Source organism: Physeter macrocephalus, chromosome 21 (assembly GCF_002837175.3).
Source record: "Physeter macrocephalus isolate SW-GA chromosome 21, ASM283717v5, whole genome shotgun sequence".
NCBI lineage: Eukaryota > Metazoa > Chordata > Mammalia > Artiodactyla > Physeteridae > Physeter > Physeter macrocephalus.
This window is the reverse complement of record NC_041234.1, coordinates 27,096,887-27,112,224: the sequence shown is the minus strand read 5'-3', so window position 1 is coordinate 27,112,224 and position 15,338 is coordinate 27,096,887. Positions and strand designations below refer to the sequence as shown.

Genomic DNA, 15,338 nt, shown 5'->3' with positions numbered 1-15,338 from the left:
TGTCACGTCAGTTCTTAGGCCTCCCGCTTCCTCCTCGGGTTCCTGGCAGGAAACGCGTGGAGAAGGAGAGGATGAAAACGTTCCAGTTCCCAGCTGCAGCGCGTTAGAAAAATTTTCCATCCGTTAGTTGAGCCCTTGACTGCTTGAAAAGTGTGGTTTGAAACAGGGTTTCTCTTATGTCTTTTTAAAAGCCTTTCTGGTATAGTGTTACAAATAGCAAGCGGGTTTTCGATTTAACCACCAAGTGACGCCCCCTCCCCTCCAGCCCTGAGGCTCTTTAAAACAAAATAACCAAAATTCAGGTTCTGGAAATTCTAGAGGGGGAGGGGTGGGAAACCAGGCTTGCGGAGGGCAACGGACTACAATTCCCACAAACCCTCGCGGACTGGTATCCCGCCTGTCTGTGCCCTGCGCTTGCGCAGAAGGCCCTCCGCTTAGAGGAGGGGGCGGGGACAGGACTACGCGCCTGGAGGAAAAGGAGGAGGAGAAGGAAAAAAGAGACCATAGACTTCCACCTGGGCCTAGAGCGGTTCTTAAAGTAGCGGGGAGAGGCGGGCGGGTTGGGACCACCTTCAATACAGGCCGCCGGCGGTATCATGGCGACCCGGAACGCCCCTCCCCAAGGTGAGCGGCCGGGGCCCGAAGTAGTATCTTAGAGATAGCTCACAGCTCTCGACCTTGGCTCGGGGGTGCGTCTTCCTTCCCCTGTCCCAGGGTTCCTGGGGGATCTGTTTGCTTGAGGCAACCCTTTGAGCACCCACTTCGGACTAGACTCGCTCTCCCCTCTCGGACCCTCGCTCTCAACACAGCCCCACCTCCTGCCTTACCTTCACCTCCGGACGTTCCTGTCCGTCTTCTAACGTTTTCTGGTTGTTGTTTTTTTTAAGTCTTGGTTTTGAAATCATTTCTTCTTGTCGGGCCTCTAACCGGTTCCGTCAGTGGAGGACCCCCTCTTCTTTCTCCCACTGATGAAAACGGACCCTGCACTGACCCTGAACCTGAGATTTGGGGTGACCTTTCATGCTGTGAAACTTGAACTGACCCGCTGAGATTGGGGGGAGACCCTGCCGTGAAACTCTGACCTGTCCCTACTGAGATTTGGGGTGCGGGGGTGACCCCTCTGCTGCGTAACTGACGTTGCCCCAGCACCCAGGCCGGTCTCTGGGCCTTTGAAGAGGAGATGCATGGCCCTTTACTCTCAAGGCCCTAGTCTCAGGGATTGGGTTTAAGAAACTTTGTTTCCATCTGGGCGTTTTTAGCTGTATGCCAAATGTAACAATGAGTTGTAACAGATGAAAATGTACAGGGCATTTTTAACTTGACGGTTGACTGTAAATTTGTTGCTTTCATTTTTTGCTTTGAAGAATATGAAAGTGATGATGACTCTTACGAAGTGTTGGATTTAACTGAGTATGCAAGAAGACACCACTGGTGGAATCGAGTGTTTGGCCACAGTTCCGGACCTATGGTAGAAAAATACTCAGTAGCCACCCAGATTGTAATGGGTGGAGTGAGTGGCTGGTGAGAAAAACATCTTTTTTTGTTAAATTTCACTGGGAGCCTGACTGCTGCCCTTTTGTATCTGGGCCAATTACGTGCTCAGTCAGTGACTTTACACCGTTAATCCCAGAAGAGCTGTACCTTGAGGCTTTTCTCTGTGGTATGATTAGTGTAATCAACACTCAGAGACTGTTGGGTTTTGGTGATCATCCTCCTCCACCCTCCACTGTTCCCTCCTCACCCTTCCTTTGATTCTTTGTATATTTTCGCCCATCTCAGATTTCACAGATATAGTGGATCTGATTCAGTGACAGTGGGTAAGGAGGGAAAAATATAGAAGAGTTAATTATATGTAAATAATTTTTACTTGTTCAGTGCTAACAACCGGAAAACCCTGTGAGAATTCCCACAGTAAAACTGGTCTCCAGGATTATCAGCCCTGTGGAGAGCAGTGTAAAATTCTCAGTAAAAAGTACTGATTATGATACAGATGATTCTAATTTGGATTATGATAATACTTTGAAGAAGAGTTGTAGATTGGGTCTTGGTTGGAATTAAAGGACTGATTGCTTACTCAGTAATAATACTGTGGAGTACATTAAGGGGGAGAGGTTAATAAGCATTAACCTAACCAGTTAACATTTCAGATCACATGATTATATAATTGCTACTGTAGATATAATTCTGTTATTCTTAGACTAAAAGATTAGCCAAATAACAAGGGTCAGAAACAAGTTTGACCCTTTATTTTGAAAATGTTCATGACCCTAGAGAATTTCTGAAGTTAGTGTACGTGCTTAACTTGTGAGTAATCATTTATTTCTTAGATTCTAAGTTAAATTCATCTTACATTAATTTAAATATTTATATATTTAAACTCAGTGAGTATAAAATGATTTTTTTGATTTGTGTTTTACTTGCACCTTGGAACAATGGTGCACTCTTTTATGCCTTTTTCAAATAAATGCCATTTTATGGTAGAAACACTCACTGTGAAGATTCTGTGACAAAGAGGTGCAGTATTTATTCATGATGTGTACTTATTAGTGCTGCTTAGGAAAAAAGCCTGCAGTTAGAGAGATGCCTGGTCAGAGCCCTGGTTATTCACATGATTTTTCACAGGCCGGGTACCTTGATGCCCACAATTAGGGCCTGGCCTTCTGCTTAAATAAGGTCACAATTTGGTGCCATGGGTGATGGGCCTAAAGGCCTAAAGCCCCACCTTAAAAGAGACTAAAAAATAATTGAGCAATAGAATTAAATTGTTGTGTGTTTTCTCCTTGTAGGCTAAGCTTGGTGAGAAGCCCAATAATTGGCAGAAGTTTGCTTGGAAAGCCTAGAGACAGAAGAGGGGAAGTTAGTAGACTCATTTTAGTGGGTCATGCCATCAAGCAAAGGATAGACATGCTTGTGGAGCACATTCCCCAGGATACTGTTAAGACCTGGCTGCTGCTTGCCTCCTCTGTTCCCTTTTCGGAGTCTTTGTTGCTGTCTCCCCTACTGAGGAACACATATGTTTGAACTGTAGCCAGGTGTCAGTCCAGGAGCTGTGTAATAGGACTTTAATATTATACAGGTGATTTGTTGCAATGACTTTAGATTCAGTATAATAAATTTTTGCAATTTTCTTAGGGTATGAAACTGATGTACTGTTGTGGCATACATTAAGGAGGAATGGTTAATAGATGTTAACTTAACCAGTTAATAAGTCAGACCAATTCAGGACATGAATGGGAAGCTGAGGAGATTATGTTTAGCTGTAGGTAGCTATAGGTTCTTTTTTTTTTTTTTTTTTGCGGAACGTGGCTCCGGACGCACAGGCTCAGTGGCCATGGCTCACGGGCCCAGCCACTCCTCGGCATGTGGGATCCTCCCGGACCGGGGCACGAACCCGCGTCCCCTGCATCGGTAGGCGGACTCTCAACCACTGCGCCACCGGGGAAGCCCAGCATAGGTTCTTGATCATAATAAGAAATTAAAACTGATAGCAGGATGGGTAGCTGCTAGGTGAGATGGGAGGTGTGAAGATTAGCTAGAGTGTCCTTAATGTGGTCTGGAAGCAAGGTAGTGATGCCCTTGAGGATGGAAAGAAGACAATCAAATGATGTTTTGGCGATACTCGAGTATATAGAATTGGCCATCACTTGGACCCCAAAGGCAATGAAGAAGGCAGCCTGAGATGAGCATGAGGTAACAAGCCTAGAGAATGGTGTAGTCACTTACAAATTGGGACCTTAGCAACAGCTGGTTTGGTTGGAAAGATGATGTTTGCTTTGGGACATTTTGAATATGTGGTTCTGGGTGGCAAGAGAAGCTCATCGTTTAATTGGAAATGTAAATTTTCCATTTATGAAGGTGTATTAGTTTCCTAAGGCTGTTGTAACAAAGTACCACAACTAGGTAGCTTAAAATGAGAGAAACTTATTCTCTCACAGGTCTGGAGGCTAGAAATTTGAAAGGTGTCACCAGGGTTGGTTCCTTCCTGGAGGCTCAGGGAGAATTTGTTCCATGCTTCTCTCCTATCTTCTGGTGGTTGCCAGCAATCCCTGGCACTCCTTGACTTGTAGACATATCACTCCAATTCTGCCTCTGTTGTCACATGGCTGTCTTCCCTCTGTGTGTCTCTATGACATATTGGATTTGGGGCCCACCTGACTCCAGTATAGCCTCATCTGAACTAACTACATCTACAATTACCTTACTCCAAATAAGGTCACATTCTGAGGTTCTAGGAAGGACATGGATTTCGGGGGTGACACTATTCAACCCAGTACAGAAGGCTGGAGTTGGAAATCTGAGATTCGTTTGCACACTGGGCCTGGAATACTTAAGGGAATAATGAGCTCACTGAAGGAGAGAATCAAAAAAGAAGTATGGGTTGACATCCTTACAGGATAGATGAGGCAAAACAGGTTTAATATAGAGATAGAAATAGATAAGGAAGCCATGAGAAATGTGGGCTGAAGTATAGTCGTGAAGGTGGAACTCCAGCTGGACCCTAAAGGGTAGGAAAGTTTTAGATAGGTAGAGCTAGTTAGAAACCCCTAGAAACAGGGAGGTTAATAGCTTGAGCAACAGTGGTGACATATTTGGAAACTGATTGGGTTGGAGCAGAAGGTTTGGGTAGAGTGAGAGTTGGCCAGGTGTGTGGAACATCTTGAGTGTATTAAAAAAAAAAAAACAAAAAACTAAGCACTTTTATTATGAGGAATTTCAACTTAATACAAGTGTAGAAGGGAGAGTATAATGAACCCCTGAGTACTCAACAACATTCAGTTTCAGTAGCCAGTCTTTTTCCTGTAAGTTCCCCTCTTCTTCTCTCCATCCCTTATTTTGAAGCACATCTCAGACAATTTAGATTATGCGCTTTTGACTGTCTATATAACTGACGGGAAACCTTGTGGGTTTCTGAGTGGGTAAGGGACATGATCAAAAGAACTGGGAAGACATTAAGATTTTATTAGGAAAGCAATGAAATGTAGAAGGGAGAGAGTTGAGTACATCATTGATTGTTCTCATCCTTTGTCATTTCTTCCATTAAAGGTGTGCGGGATTTTTGTTCCAGAAAGTTGGAAAACTTGCAGCAACTGCAGTAGGTGGTGGCTTTCTTCTCCTTCAGGTATGTCAGAGCTTTTGGTCCTTGCCTCTGCTTACATATGTAGCCCTTAGGAACTGAGAAAGTCAAGTTTAGCCATTTCACTCCTGTCCATTTTAATAGAAGATGGAATTTCTCTTTTAGGCATCAGTTTATGGAAAAACTAAAATGAGTTTTGAAAGCTGGCATCTGTCATGAAAAGCATCAATTTAAATACTTCTGAGGTTTTTTAAGCATAGTTTGATTCCAGCTATTAAAAACACAACTGTTAAAATTTGAGGTATCTCATTTTTTGTTATTATTTACCTAAATATTCCTTGAAGCATCTCCCTAGAAAAATAAACATTTCATCAATAGCATAACCTGTTCATGCTGACCATTTAAAACATATATTTAAAATTCACACACACTTTCAAGAACCTGCTGTATAAAAAATAAATAAAATTCAAAAATTCAAAAAAAAATTCACACACACTTTCATACACAATATATAAAATTCAAGAAGTCCCTTTCCTGTTTCCTAGCCAGTTTTCCTTCCCAGGGGAAAATGCTGTTAGCAATTTCTAACATGGTTTTTAAAACTAGGGAACCATAGTAATATAGAAAGTGGAAAATTGGGTTTAAAAAATCATTCATAATCCTATTTTTGAGGCAAGTGGATTTGAAATTTTAGTCTTGTTCATGTTCCTCTAAGTATAAGGTTCAAAAATGCTTTGCTGTTAGAGGATGTTTATCAGGATATTATCTGGCATTCATGTCTGTTTGGCACATATTTTCCCAAAAGTATCATCCCCTGAAGATCAAATATAGTAAATCCTAAAATTGAAAATTTCTGGGAATGAATGTTAGCAACAATTTTAAAGATACAGAAATCTGTCAGATTTTAAAAATGATTGATGGTCATAACAACCAAAATCTTGAGTTCAGCACCTAAGCCGTTGATCATGTAATAACCAGTGTCATTGCCTGAAGTACAAAGGGACTGGATTCATGTGTGTTAAGCACAGATTTTAAGTTGTTTACTAAGCAGTTTAAAAAAATATATATATATATATTTTTTCTGTTGGTGATATTATTAGGGGTAATTGCTTATGACTTGTGGTAAGAGGTAAAAAGGAATATGGTTCATATCTAAATTTAGTCCTTTGGATGAATATGCCAGTATTTGTACAAAGGAGAATTTTGTTTAAGCTGATTTTTGACTTGGGTTTATATAGAACCAAGAATTAAGATATTTATATAGTTATCAAGAATCAAGATATTGAATTCTATAGCTGTTTTGAAAACTCAGTTGTCATTTCTGTTTAGTGGAAAAGGGTACTGGACCAAAGCAGAGTTCTCTAAAATGTTCACAGATGGAATTATACATTTCAATGTAAAGGGTACTGGACCAAAGCAGAGTTCCCTAAAATGTTCACAGATAGAGAGAATTATACATTTCAGTGTACTCTGCATGTCAGTTTTTCAGAAGTCCGTTTCAGTCCACTTGATATGTACCCTTCAAACCCACGTTTTGCTGTTGCCACCTTCTACTTCGTGTCTAGTCCACATATTGTTTGAAGTCACTGATTAGAAGAGCATGAGACCTGTCAGCATCAAACCAATTTTTCCCACAAATATAACTTACCTTGAAAACTCAGTAGAAGGAAACAAAGAAGAAAAAAGAAACAAATGGCTTTTAGGCTAATTACCTATTATTTAGTCTCGCTTCCATATTTTTATTAAAGATAAATATTAGTTTGCTGACAACTTAAAGCTTTTCTAGTAACTCAGGTGTTTTCCAGTAGATATTTACCACACTGCCATCTTAAAACAGACAGTGGTATATAAATCTTTTAAATTTATTTTTTATTTTTTTTGAGTTGTACATGCCCATAATTCAGAGGGTCAAGTACATGTATAATGCTTATTACAGATTAGGGTAGTTCTTTGCCTCCCTCACTACCTCCCCATTTTTCCCTCCCTTCAGGTAACCAGTTTGAACTATTAGCTGATTCTTAAGGTATTTATTTCCTTTTTCCTAAACAAGTGAATTGGACATTTCTTTATCTTTCAGTTTGAGGTATTAACTGTTGGCTTCCCGTTATGGAATATGGGAATTTAGCTATGACGTATTGAACTTCTGTGTGCCCCACCCCCCCAACCCCCACATCATCTGAGTATTGTTATTTCATAATTGTGTTAGATCATTACCTGGATTTCACTGAGCTCTGGAATATGTAAAGTAATGTCTTTAACTATGTTCAGGAAGCTTTTGGCCATTATTTCTTTAAATATTTTCTCCTTTCTTCTCTTTCTGAACATGACTCTGATTGATGCATGTTGGGCTCTTTGATAATGTTCTGAGGTTTTGTTCATCTAGTTTTTCAGTCTTTTTTTTCAGATTGTGTAATTTCTAGTGATCTACCTTCAGGTTCACTGACTCTCTGTCATCTACCTTCTGCTGTTAAGGCTATCCAGTGAATTTATTTCAGATACTATTTTCCAATTCTAGAATTTTCATTTGATTCTTTTTATATTTTCTATATCTCTGATGAGATTTCTAATCTTTTCATTGATTACAACTGTAGTTTCCTTTACCTCATTGAGCATAGTTACAGTACTGCTTTAAAGTCCTGTAAATTTCAATATCTGGGTCATCTCAGAGTTGGCATCTGTTGATTTTCTTTTGCGACTAGGCCACATTTTCTTGCTTTATCATATCAAATAACTTTGTATTTTATCCCTGGGCATTAGGAATGTTACGTCGTGGAGAATCTGGATTCTGTTTTATTCCTCTGAAGTTTGTTAATGTTTTGATTTTAGTAGGCAGTTAACTTGGTTAGACTCAAATTGCAAACTCCATTTCACCTGTGGTGGATAGTGGCTCAAATCTCAGTTTATTTTTTTTTTAAGCCTTAGCCTGAGTGCTTCATTATGCCCCATGAATGTGTGGTTCAGAACTTGGGTAGAGTTTACACATAGAATTTGGGGCTCCCCTTCTCTAGCTGTGTCCTTTCTGGCAGCTGTTATTGTCCTGGGCTCTGCCCTCTGGTTCTTAAGGCCAGAAAGGTGGCATGTTTTCTATTGAACTTTTAGCCACCCTGCAGCTGCATCTTATCCTCAGGATTAAGCCAATAAAGTAGGCAACTTACCTTACATTGGTGTCTTCCTACAAGTTTCAACTCCTCGTCAAAATCTGCTTCCTTTTGTTAATTCTGGAGCCCTTGTGTTTTAGCCAGGGTTTATAGTCGCTGTCTATGGGAGGGACCTTAAGGTTCATCATCCCCTCCATGTCTATGACCCAAATTGCCATGTCAGGTATTGCCAGGAAAAGCTTTCACTTGCCATTTGGTTTCATTACCACTCTGTTTTGCTGAGGCTAGAGTTAGAAGTGATAGAAGGTGAGTAAATATAGGGATAAATGCAGATAAATAGACTCTTCTATGGAGTCATTCACAGTGAAAATGGAACCTAAGATTCCCAGTCTATTTATATAAAATCAGATATTTTTATTTTTTGAAGTATTTTATGTGTGGTTCATACTTAAAGTGATGTATTAAAAGATTACAAAGAAAGCATAAGCTTGGTAGAAGTGATTTATAATGGTATACAAGGCTCAATTGTTTACTACTCATGTGATTCTTTATATGTTGATTCTGTTATTCGGAGGGACTACCTTTACTGACTTAACACACACACTGTTGTTCCTGCTCAGATTTTGCAGTGTCTCAGTAGCACCATATGAGAGTTTTTCTTAGGGTTAGTAGGCATTTAGCTGTAGTTTTATTAAAAGGATTTATGGCATGAAGGTTGTTTAGAGCATATTTTCTTTTATATTTCACTTTCAAAAGCAATTACCAGAAAGTATTCTTAATTTGACTAAAGAGTCAGAGTTAGTGAAGAGCCTTTATCAAGCTATTTTAGTGACCTAGTAACTGATTGGCTACTGATCTCTTATAATTAAACATCTCTTTAATTAAAGGTACTTTTTTATTAGCTATATAATTTCAATAGCCTCTGCCTTTTTAGCTAATTCTCAAATTCCAAAAATTATGATAGAATTATAGAATAGTTATAATACAGTTTTTGGAATCTTTTCCCATTAAGTACTATACTTCTTTTAACATAGTGTTCATCACATCTAAGTAATTATTTATGCTTAAGTCTGTTTTCCCTAATGGACCATAAGCTCTCTGAGGGTGGGGACCTACATCTCCCTTGTTCTTGGCCACAGCTTGGAGACCTAGAACAGTGCTTGGCACAGAACAGGCACTCACTGTCTGTTAATGAATAAATTAGTGGATAAATTGTGATTTCTTACCCATAAGCTTCATATATTTCTTGAAATCTAAATGTTCATATATCGTATTAGCAACCTAGTTGGTTTAGAATTAACCATTTTTATCACATTTTTGCAGATTGCCAGTCACAGTGGCTATGTGCAGATCGACTGGAAGAGGGTTGAAAAAGATGTAAACAAAGCAAAAAGACAGATTAAGAAACGAGCAAATAAGGCAGCGCCTGAAATCAACAATATAATAGAAGAAGTAAGACAATGTACATTTTTGGCTCCTTTTTTTTTTAAAATGAATCTCAGTAGAAAATGTGACTAGAGATTATCTTCTTTAAAAAAAAAAAATTGGTGTTTCTGCAGCGGCCATGGCTCACGGGCCCAGCCGCTCCGCGGCATGTGGGATCCTCCCGGACCGGGGCGCGAACCCGGTTCCCCTGCATCGGCAGGCGGACGCGCAACCACTGCGCCACCAGGGAAGCCCCCATGCTCCTTTTTTTTTTAAAATGAATCTCAGTAGAAAATGTGACTAGAGATTATCTTCTTTAAAAAAAAAAAAATTGGTGTTTCTGGTCGTATCTAGAGTGTTAAGTAAAGTTTGGGATCAAGCCACCATTTAAATCACTCATTATTTTTTTTAGTTGTTAACTAAAACTACCTATTTTTTTTTGAAGTGGAATAGTTTAAAAATGTATATATTTATTTTATTAATATATATATTAGTTTTATTCATGTTTTTATGTGAATTTTGCCTATTTTCTTCTTATATTCTGTTTAGAATTGAATTGAATGCTCCTTTGCCTTTATTTTAATTCTGTCCTTTTACTTCCCCCAACTTTTATTTTGAAAAATTTCAGATGGGTTGAAAAGTTGAAAGACAAAAACAGTGAATACCCAAATACCCTTCACCTATTCATCAAATTGTTCACATTTCACATTTGCTGGTGTGTGTGTGTGTGTGTGTGAGAGAGATTTACCCTTTTTTTTGTTTTTTCCTAAACTGTTTAAGACATCATGTCTTTTTATTCTTAAATACTTCAGCACATATGTCCCAAGAGTACAGATATTCTCCTATACTATTGCCATTACCCTTATTAATCCCCCCAAACTTAACATGATACAATAATATTTCCTAATATACAGTTCATATTATAATTTTTCCACAAAATATCTTTTACATCTTTTCCCCCATTAAGAATTACATATTGCATTTGGTTGTCATGTCTCTGAGGTCTCCTTTAATCTTAGATGGTCCCCTCATCTGTTTTTTTTTGTTTTTGTTTTTCTGTCTTTCATGACACATTTTTGAAACATCCAGGCAGAGTATTGTACAGTCTGGCTTTGTCTGATTGCTTCTTCATGATTTTATTTGGGTTAACCATTTTATCAAGGTGTTATTTTTTTTGATCCTGTGCATTTTTTCCTACTGGCTAAATGAACTGACTGTTAATAAATATCATTGTGCATGCTGTGGGAATTTATTAAATCATCTATGTTAATAACTTGCTGAATGGACCATTTATGCCAGCCCTATAGGGAGATTTCTTTTTACCTGTGAGAATTTTGCTGTCCATATCCCTGTTATCTCAGAAGCAGGAAGTTTACTGGGCCTGGCTGGGGGCTCTAGGCTCCTTCAGTTTGTAACGGACAGCCCTGGCATCTTGCCTGGTTGTTGGCACCTGCAATAGTAGGTACACAAGAATTTTTGCTGAATATTTACTGAATTGAGGAAAACATCTGAAAACGATACTTAGCTCTGGATTTAATAATTAAGAGTATTTTTAAGAATTTATATCTTTTCTTTTTCTTATTGTGGCAAAATATACATAACATAAAATTTACCATTTTAACTATTTTTAAATGCACAATTCACTGGCATTAAGTACATTCACTCTTTCGTGTAACCATTACCACTATCCATTTCCAGAACTTTTTCATCATCCCAAATAGAAACTCTAACCATTAAGCAGTAACTCCCACAATCAACCCCTCTCCCCAGCCCTTGGTAACCTCTGTTCTACTTTCTGTCTTGATGAATTTGACTATTCATATAAGTGGAAATTATAACAACATTGCCCTTTTTTTGTCTGTCTTATTTCACTTAGTGTAATGTTTTCAAGATTCATCCATGTTGTAGCACAATTCAGAGTATTTTTCTTTAAACTTTGTTTCAGGCAACAGAATTTGTCAAACAAAACATTGTGATATCCAGTGGATTTGTGGGAGGCTTTTTGCTAGGCCTTGCATCTTAAGGATATGAGTGTTCTATCACAGTGGAGTCACCTCTGAGAAGAGAAATGGTGGTGACAAGATGGTCTCAGCATTAGCCATTGACAGATTCTCCAGGATGACGAGGAACAACTAGCTGGACAGTACCAAACTCACTGCTTAGCATTTTGCCATCTGAAATTTTGCAGACTGGTATCTGCTGTAAAACAATCTATATGGTCTGTGTATAATAGTATTCCTGAGCAAAACATGGCTTTCATTATTTTTTAAAAACTTGCGTTTGTTTAAAATTTGCCTATAAAACACCACCGTTGGATGTAGATATGGAGAGAGAAAAAAATCTGTTGGCTATATTCCCCAGTGAAGTATCATCCTCATTTTATTTAAATAAGATGTTCTCCATTGTGCTTTTTAGTATAGTGCCAATAATTTTAAAATTTGCAATATAGCTTCAACAGTAGGGCTGACTTTTTTTTAAGGATATGTTTGCAATAAACTGAAGAACTCTAATGCCCTTTTATGGAAGGATTTACAAATAATAGAATTATTAAAGATATTAAACAAATTTAGTACCAATTTTTAGGGTTTTTCTTGCAGTTCTTACTTTGCTTACTATGTAATAACTGTAGTAAATGCTCTTCTAGGGAAATGCTCTTCTAGGGAAATACTACATGTCTAAAGCTTTTTTCCTTTTTTTTGATGTCTGTAGTTGTAAAAATATCTTCTTGTATATAAGCTTCTAATTTTTAAATTCATTTGTTTATCTTGGCAGCCTGGGTAGAATGAATTATTTTGAGGGTACATACAGTTGGGTCACTGATTCGTTTTATTAACTTTGAGTGAACCTTGTTTTTCATTTTAAAAAATCCTAATTATTTTTGAGACCCTTTCTTTACAAAGAGGTAAAAATCACCTTAAAATACTTAGTAGTATAGTATGAATTTATTGTCTGAAGAACAGTGATTTTCTATATAATCATGAAATTGTAGTTTAAAGAGAATCATCTCTTTGATCTAGTCTTGAGATGTAAATGCTGAGGCTTTCAGCTTTCTAGGTAGCATTTTATGTTGGTCCCAACACTAGGCCAGTTGACTTGTTTCTCAGGGCCGATATCACACTCCCTCAGAGGGTCCTTGGCCTAGAAAAGCTTTTTGTATTGTTTGTTTTGTCCAGAGTTCTACGTTGGAATTGGGAAAAACAGCAGAACAACGTGTGTTGGAATCTTCAGATTGGAAAGACTTTGCAGATACTCAGACTATCTCCTTTTGATAGGAAGTCTCTATAGTATTTTTTGTGTATTGTAAACATAAGGCATTTCATACTTTCAAGATTGTTACAGTCTGTGTGCTTTCATTTTTGCAAGACTCCTTAAAATTGAATGTGGAATTGATCTTCATTTTCTTCCTTTACTCTCAGCGCCTCAGATAAAATGCTAAATAAAACTCAGACTTTTCTTAATATGAAGTGATTTTGCTTATAAATACTTAATTTTTCTTCTTTGAGCTTTTCTCTCTTTCTGCCTTGCCTAGCTTTTCATGACTGTGGAATTAAAAGGGAAAAATATTCTACGTTAGGTAGAACCTGGGCCGTGCTTCTGTGTGCCATATCTGCGTGATACGTTTCATCTGATGCAGTGTGACAGGCTACTGTGGGAAGCTCTAGGAGCTGGCTCAGTTTGTTCATTTTGGAAGTATTTATAGTGTCTGTTCTGTGTGTGATACATTGGGAAAGTGGGGGGCACAAAAATGTCTGCCCTCAAATAAAGACTAAATATTCCTATATGAAAAGTTACATACTACTATAGGAGAACCTGGCGTATGATTTAGTGGCAAATGAGTTGTAGAGGTAACTACTTTCAGAGTCCAAACATGAATGAAAAGTGAAAAAGAGCACTTCATTTTTTACCTATACATTTCCAAGTATTTTTTGATTTGTTTGAAAATATTTGTGTACCAGTGTAAAATATTATCAGCTCTCTCCATACTCTCTCCTCTCTGTTAGTGCCCCTTGTTCTGCCTCGTGTCCGTGCCGTTTCCCCACGAGGCTGTACGCTACTTGAGGCAGTCGTGTGCGGTGTTAATTAATCTATAACTTGTGACACACCCTGTGTAATGCTTTGCTCACCATAGGTATTCAGCTGATGTTGTGAATGAGTATGTGAAAAGCATATTACTGTGCTAGAGTTGGTGTCAACCTATAGGAAATCTTCTCAGTATGGCAGCCCTGTGAATCAGAAGCTCCATCAGAAATGACTTGGTGGGTCTTGGCCTGAATGAAAAGCCTATAGCCTGCCTTTGTCTAAAATGGGGATTTTTATGTTTGAGGGCATAAAGGTTGTTTGCAATATTTATTAAAACTTGAGTGTGTGGAATATAGACATTTTGTGGCTTAGAAGATTTGTAAGGACATTATGACTGATTTTTATTTTTTATTCTTAGAGCCCTCCCCAATCTCCCTCACAAAATAGATGATTTTTTAACATTTGCTTATTTCAAATGCAATATGAATGAAATATGTTTATTATAGAAAATACATCAGCATAAAGAATATATAGAATGTAGATAATGTGATGTACCTAGAGATAATGATTGTCCATATTTTGATACATAGCCTTTGGAATTTTTTCTGCATATATATGAATACATATTATGTGTATTTTGTATAAAAATTGTCAGTTTATGTACTGTTTTATAAATAGCTATATTCACTTATAAATATCTTTTTATAATAGGTACATTTATGATGACAGAAAGATACAAGTGCCCACCCTCATCCCCTTTTATGAGACAACCATTATGAAAAGTTCTTTATATGTATATTTTAATATATTTATACTTATATTATTTTTATTGTCCAAGTTTGGATAGTATTGATATACACTGAATGTTCACTCTGAAAGGTAAGGAATTTTGTGCACATCCACTGTTTCCCCTTTTTTTTTTTGATTGCTAATATATTTTTAGTTTTTCTAGTAGATACCTTGATTACTTTAAATATTATGCTTTTTCTGTCCTTAGTTACCAGCTTTAGATAATATCTGCTAACTCCCTGTTATTAAAGATGAGGAAAATGAGTGTACTTCTTCCCTGTTACCCTCTGGCCTCCTGATTTTTGTTAAATTATTATTACTTTTTATGGTATAGTCAAATGATAGAATTCTATACAATTATTAAGAGGAATGTAGAGCTATATAAATTGATCTAGAAAGATCCACATATTAGTGATAAAAGCAGGTTACAAAAAGTATGACCCCACTTTAAAAAAAATATGCAGGTGAGCATGAATGTGCACACAGATACTCACAGAGGCTGTCTCTGAGAGGTTGGTATATAGGATTTTCATGTTGTATTTTCAACATTTTTGTGTCATCTGAAGTCTTTACAATAAGTACATGTTACTTTATAGGAAGCAAACATTGTTTTTTTAGAACCAGGAATAGGAATTAAAATTAACAGGTTATTGCTATTTTAGGGGGCTATTTCTGCTTTATTCAGTGAATTTATTTTTTAAGTGGTTTTTGTCAAAATAATACAGTCCAAGAAGTCAAATGGTATTTGACTATAAATAAGGCTTCTAAGCAAAGGAGCACTTCTCTGTCCTACCATTCCTCAATTTAGTGGCTTTTTCCCCACAGAAGTTTCAACTATATTAGTTGTTTCTCTTGGTATTTACTGCAACCATATTTCTTGGACTTCCTATTATGATAAATAACTTGGCTTGTACTTCCTATTATGATAGATG

General features: G+C 37.5%; 1 protein-coding gene across 2 annotated transcripts; it reads left to right on the top strand.

Moving 5' to 3' along the window:
- The first annotated feature begins 438 nt into the window (after positions 1-438).
- FUNDC1 (FUN14 domain containing 1) lies at positions 439-13,089 on the top strand. Of its 2 annotated transcripts, XM_007117193.4 has the most exons (5): positions 439-624; positions 1,365-1,521; positions 5,044-5,119; positions 9,496-9,624; positions 11,543-13,089. In XM_007117193.4, the coding sequence occupies exons 1-5, from the start codon at positions 597-599 to the stop codon at positions 11,618-11,620; spliced, it is 468 nt and encodes a 155-aa protein (XP_007117255.1). In that variant the 5' UTR covers positions 439-596; the 3' UTR covers positions 11,621-13,089. The 2 variants fall into 2 exon arrangements, with proteins under 2 accessions (XP_007117255.1, XP_028338380.1); XM_028482579.2 differs by lacking the exons at positions 5,044-5,119; positions 9,496-9,624; positions 11,543-13,089 and adding an exon at positions 2,787-3,686.
- Positions 13,090-15,338: the final 2,249 nt, after the last annotated feature.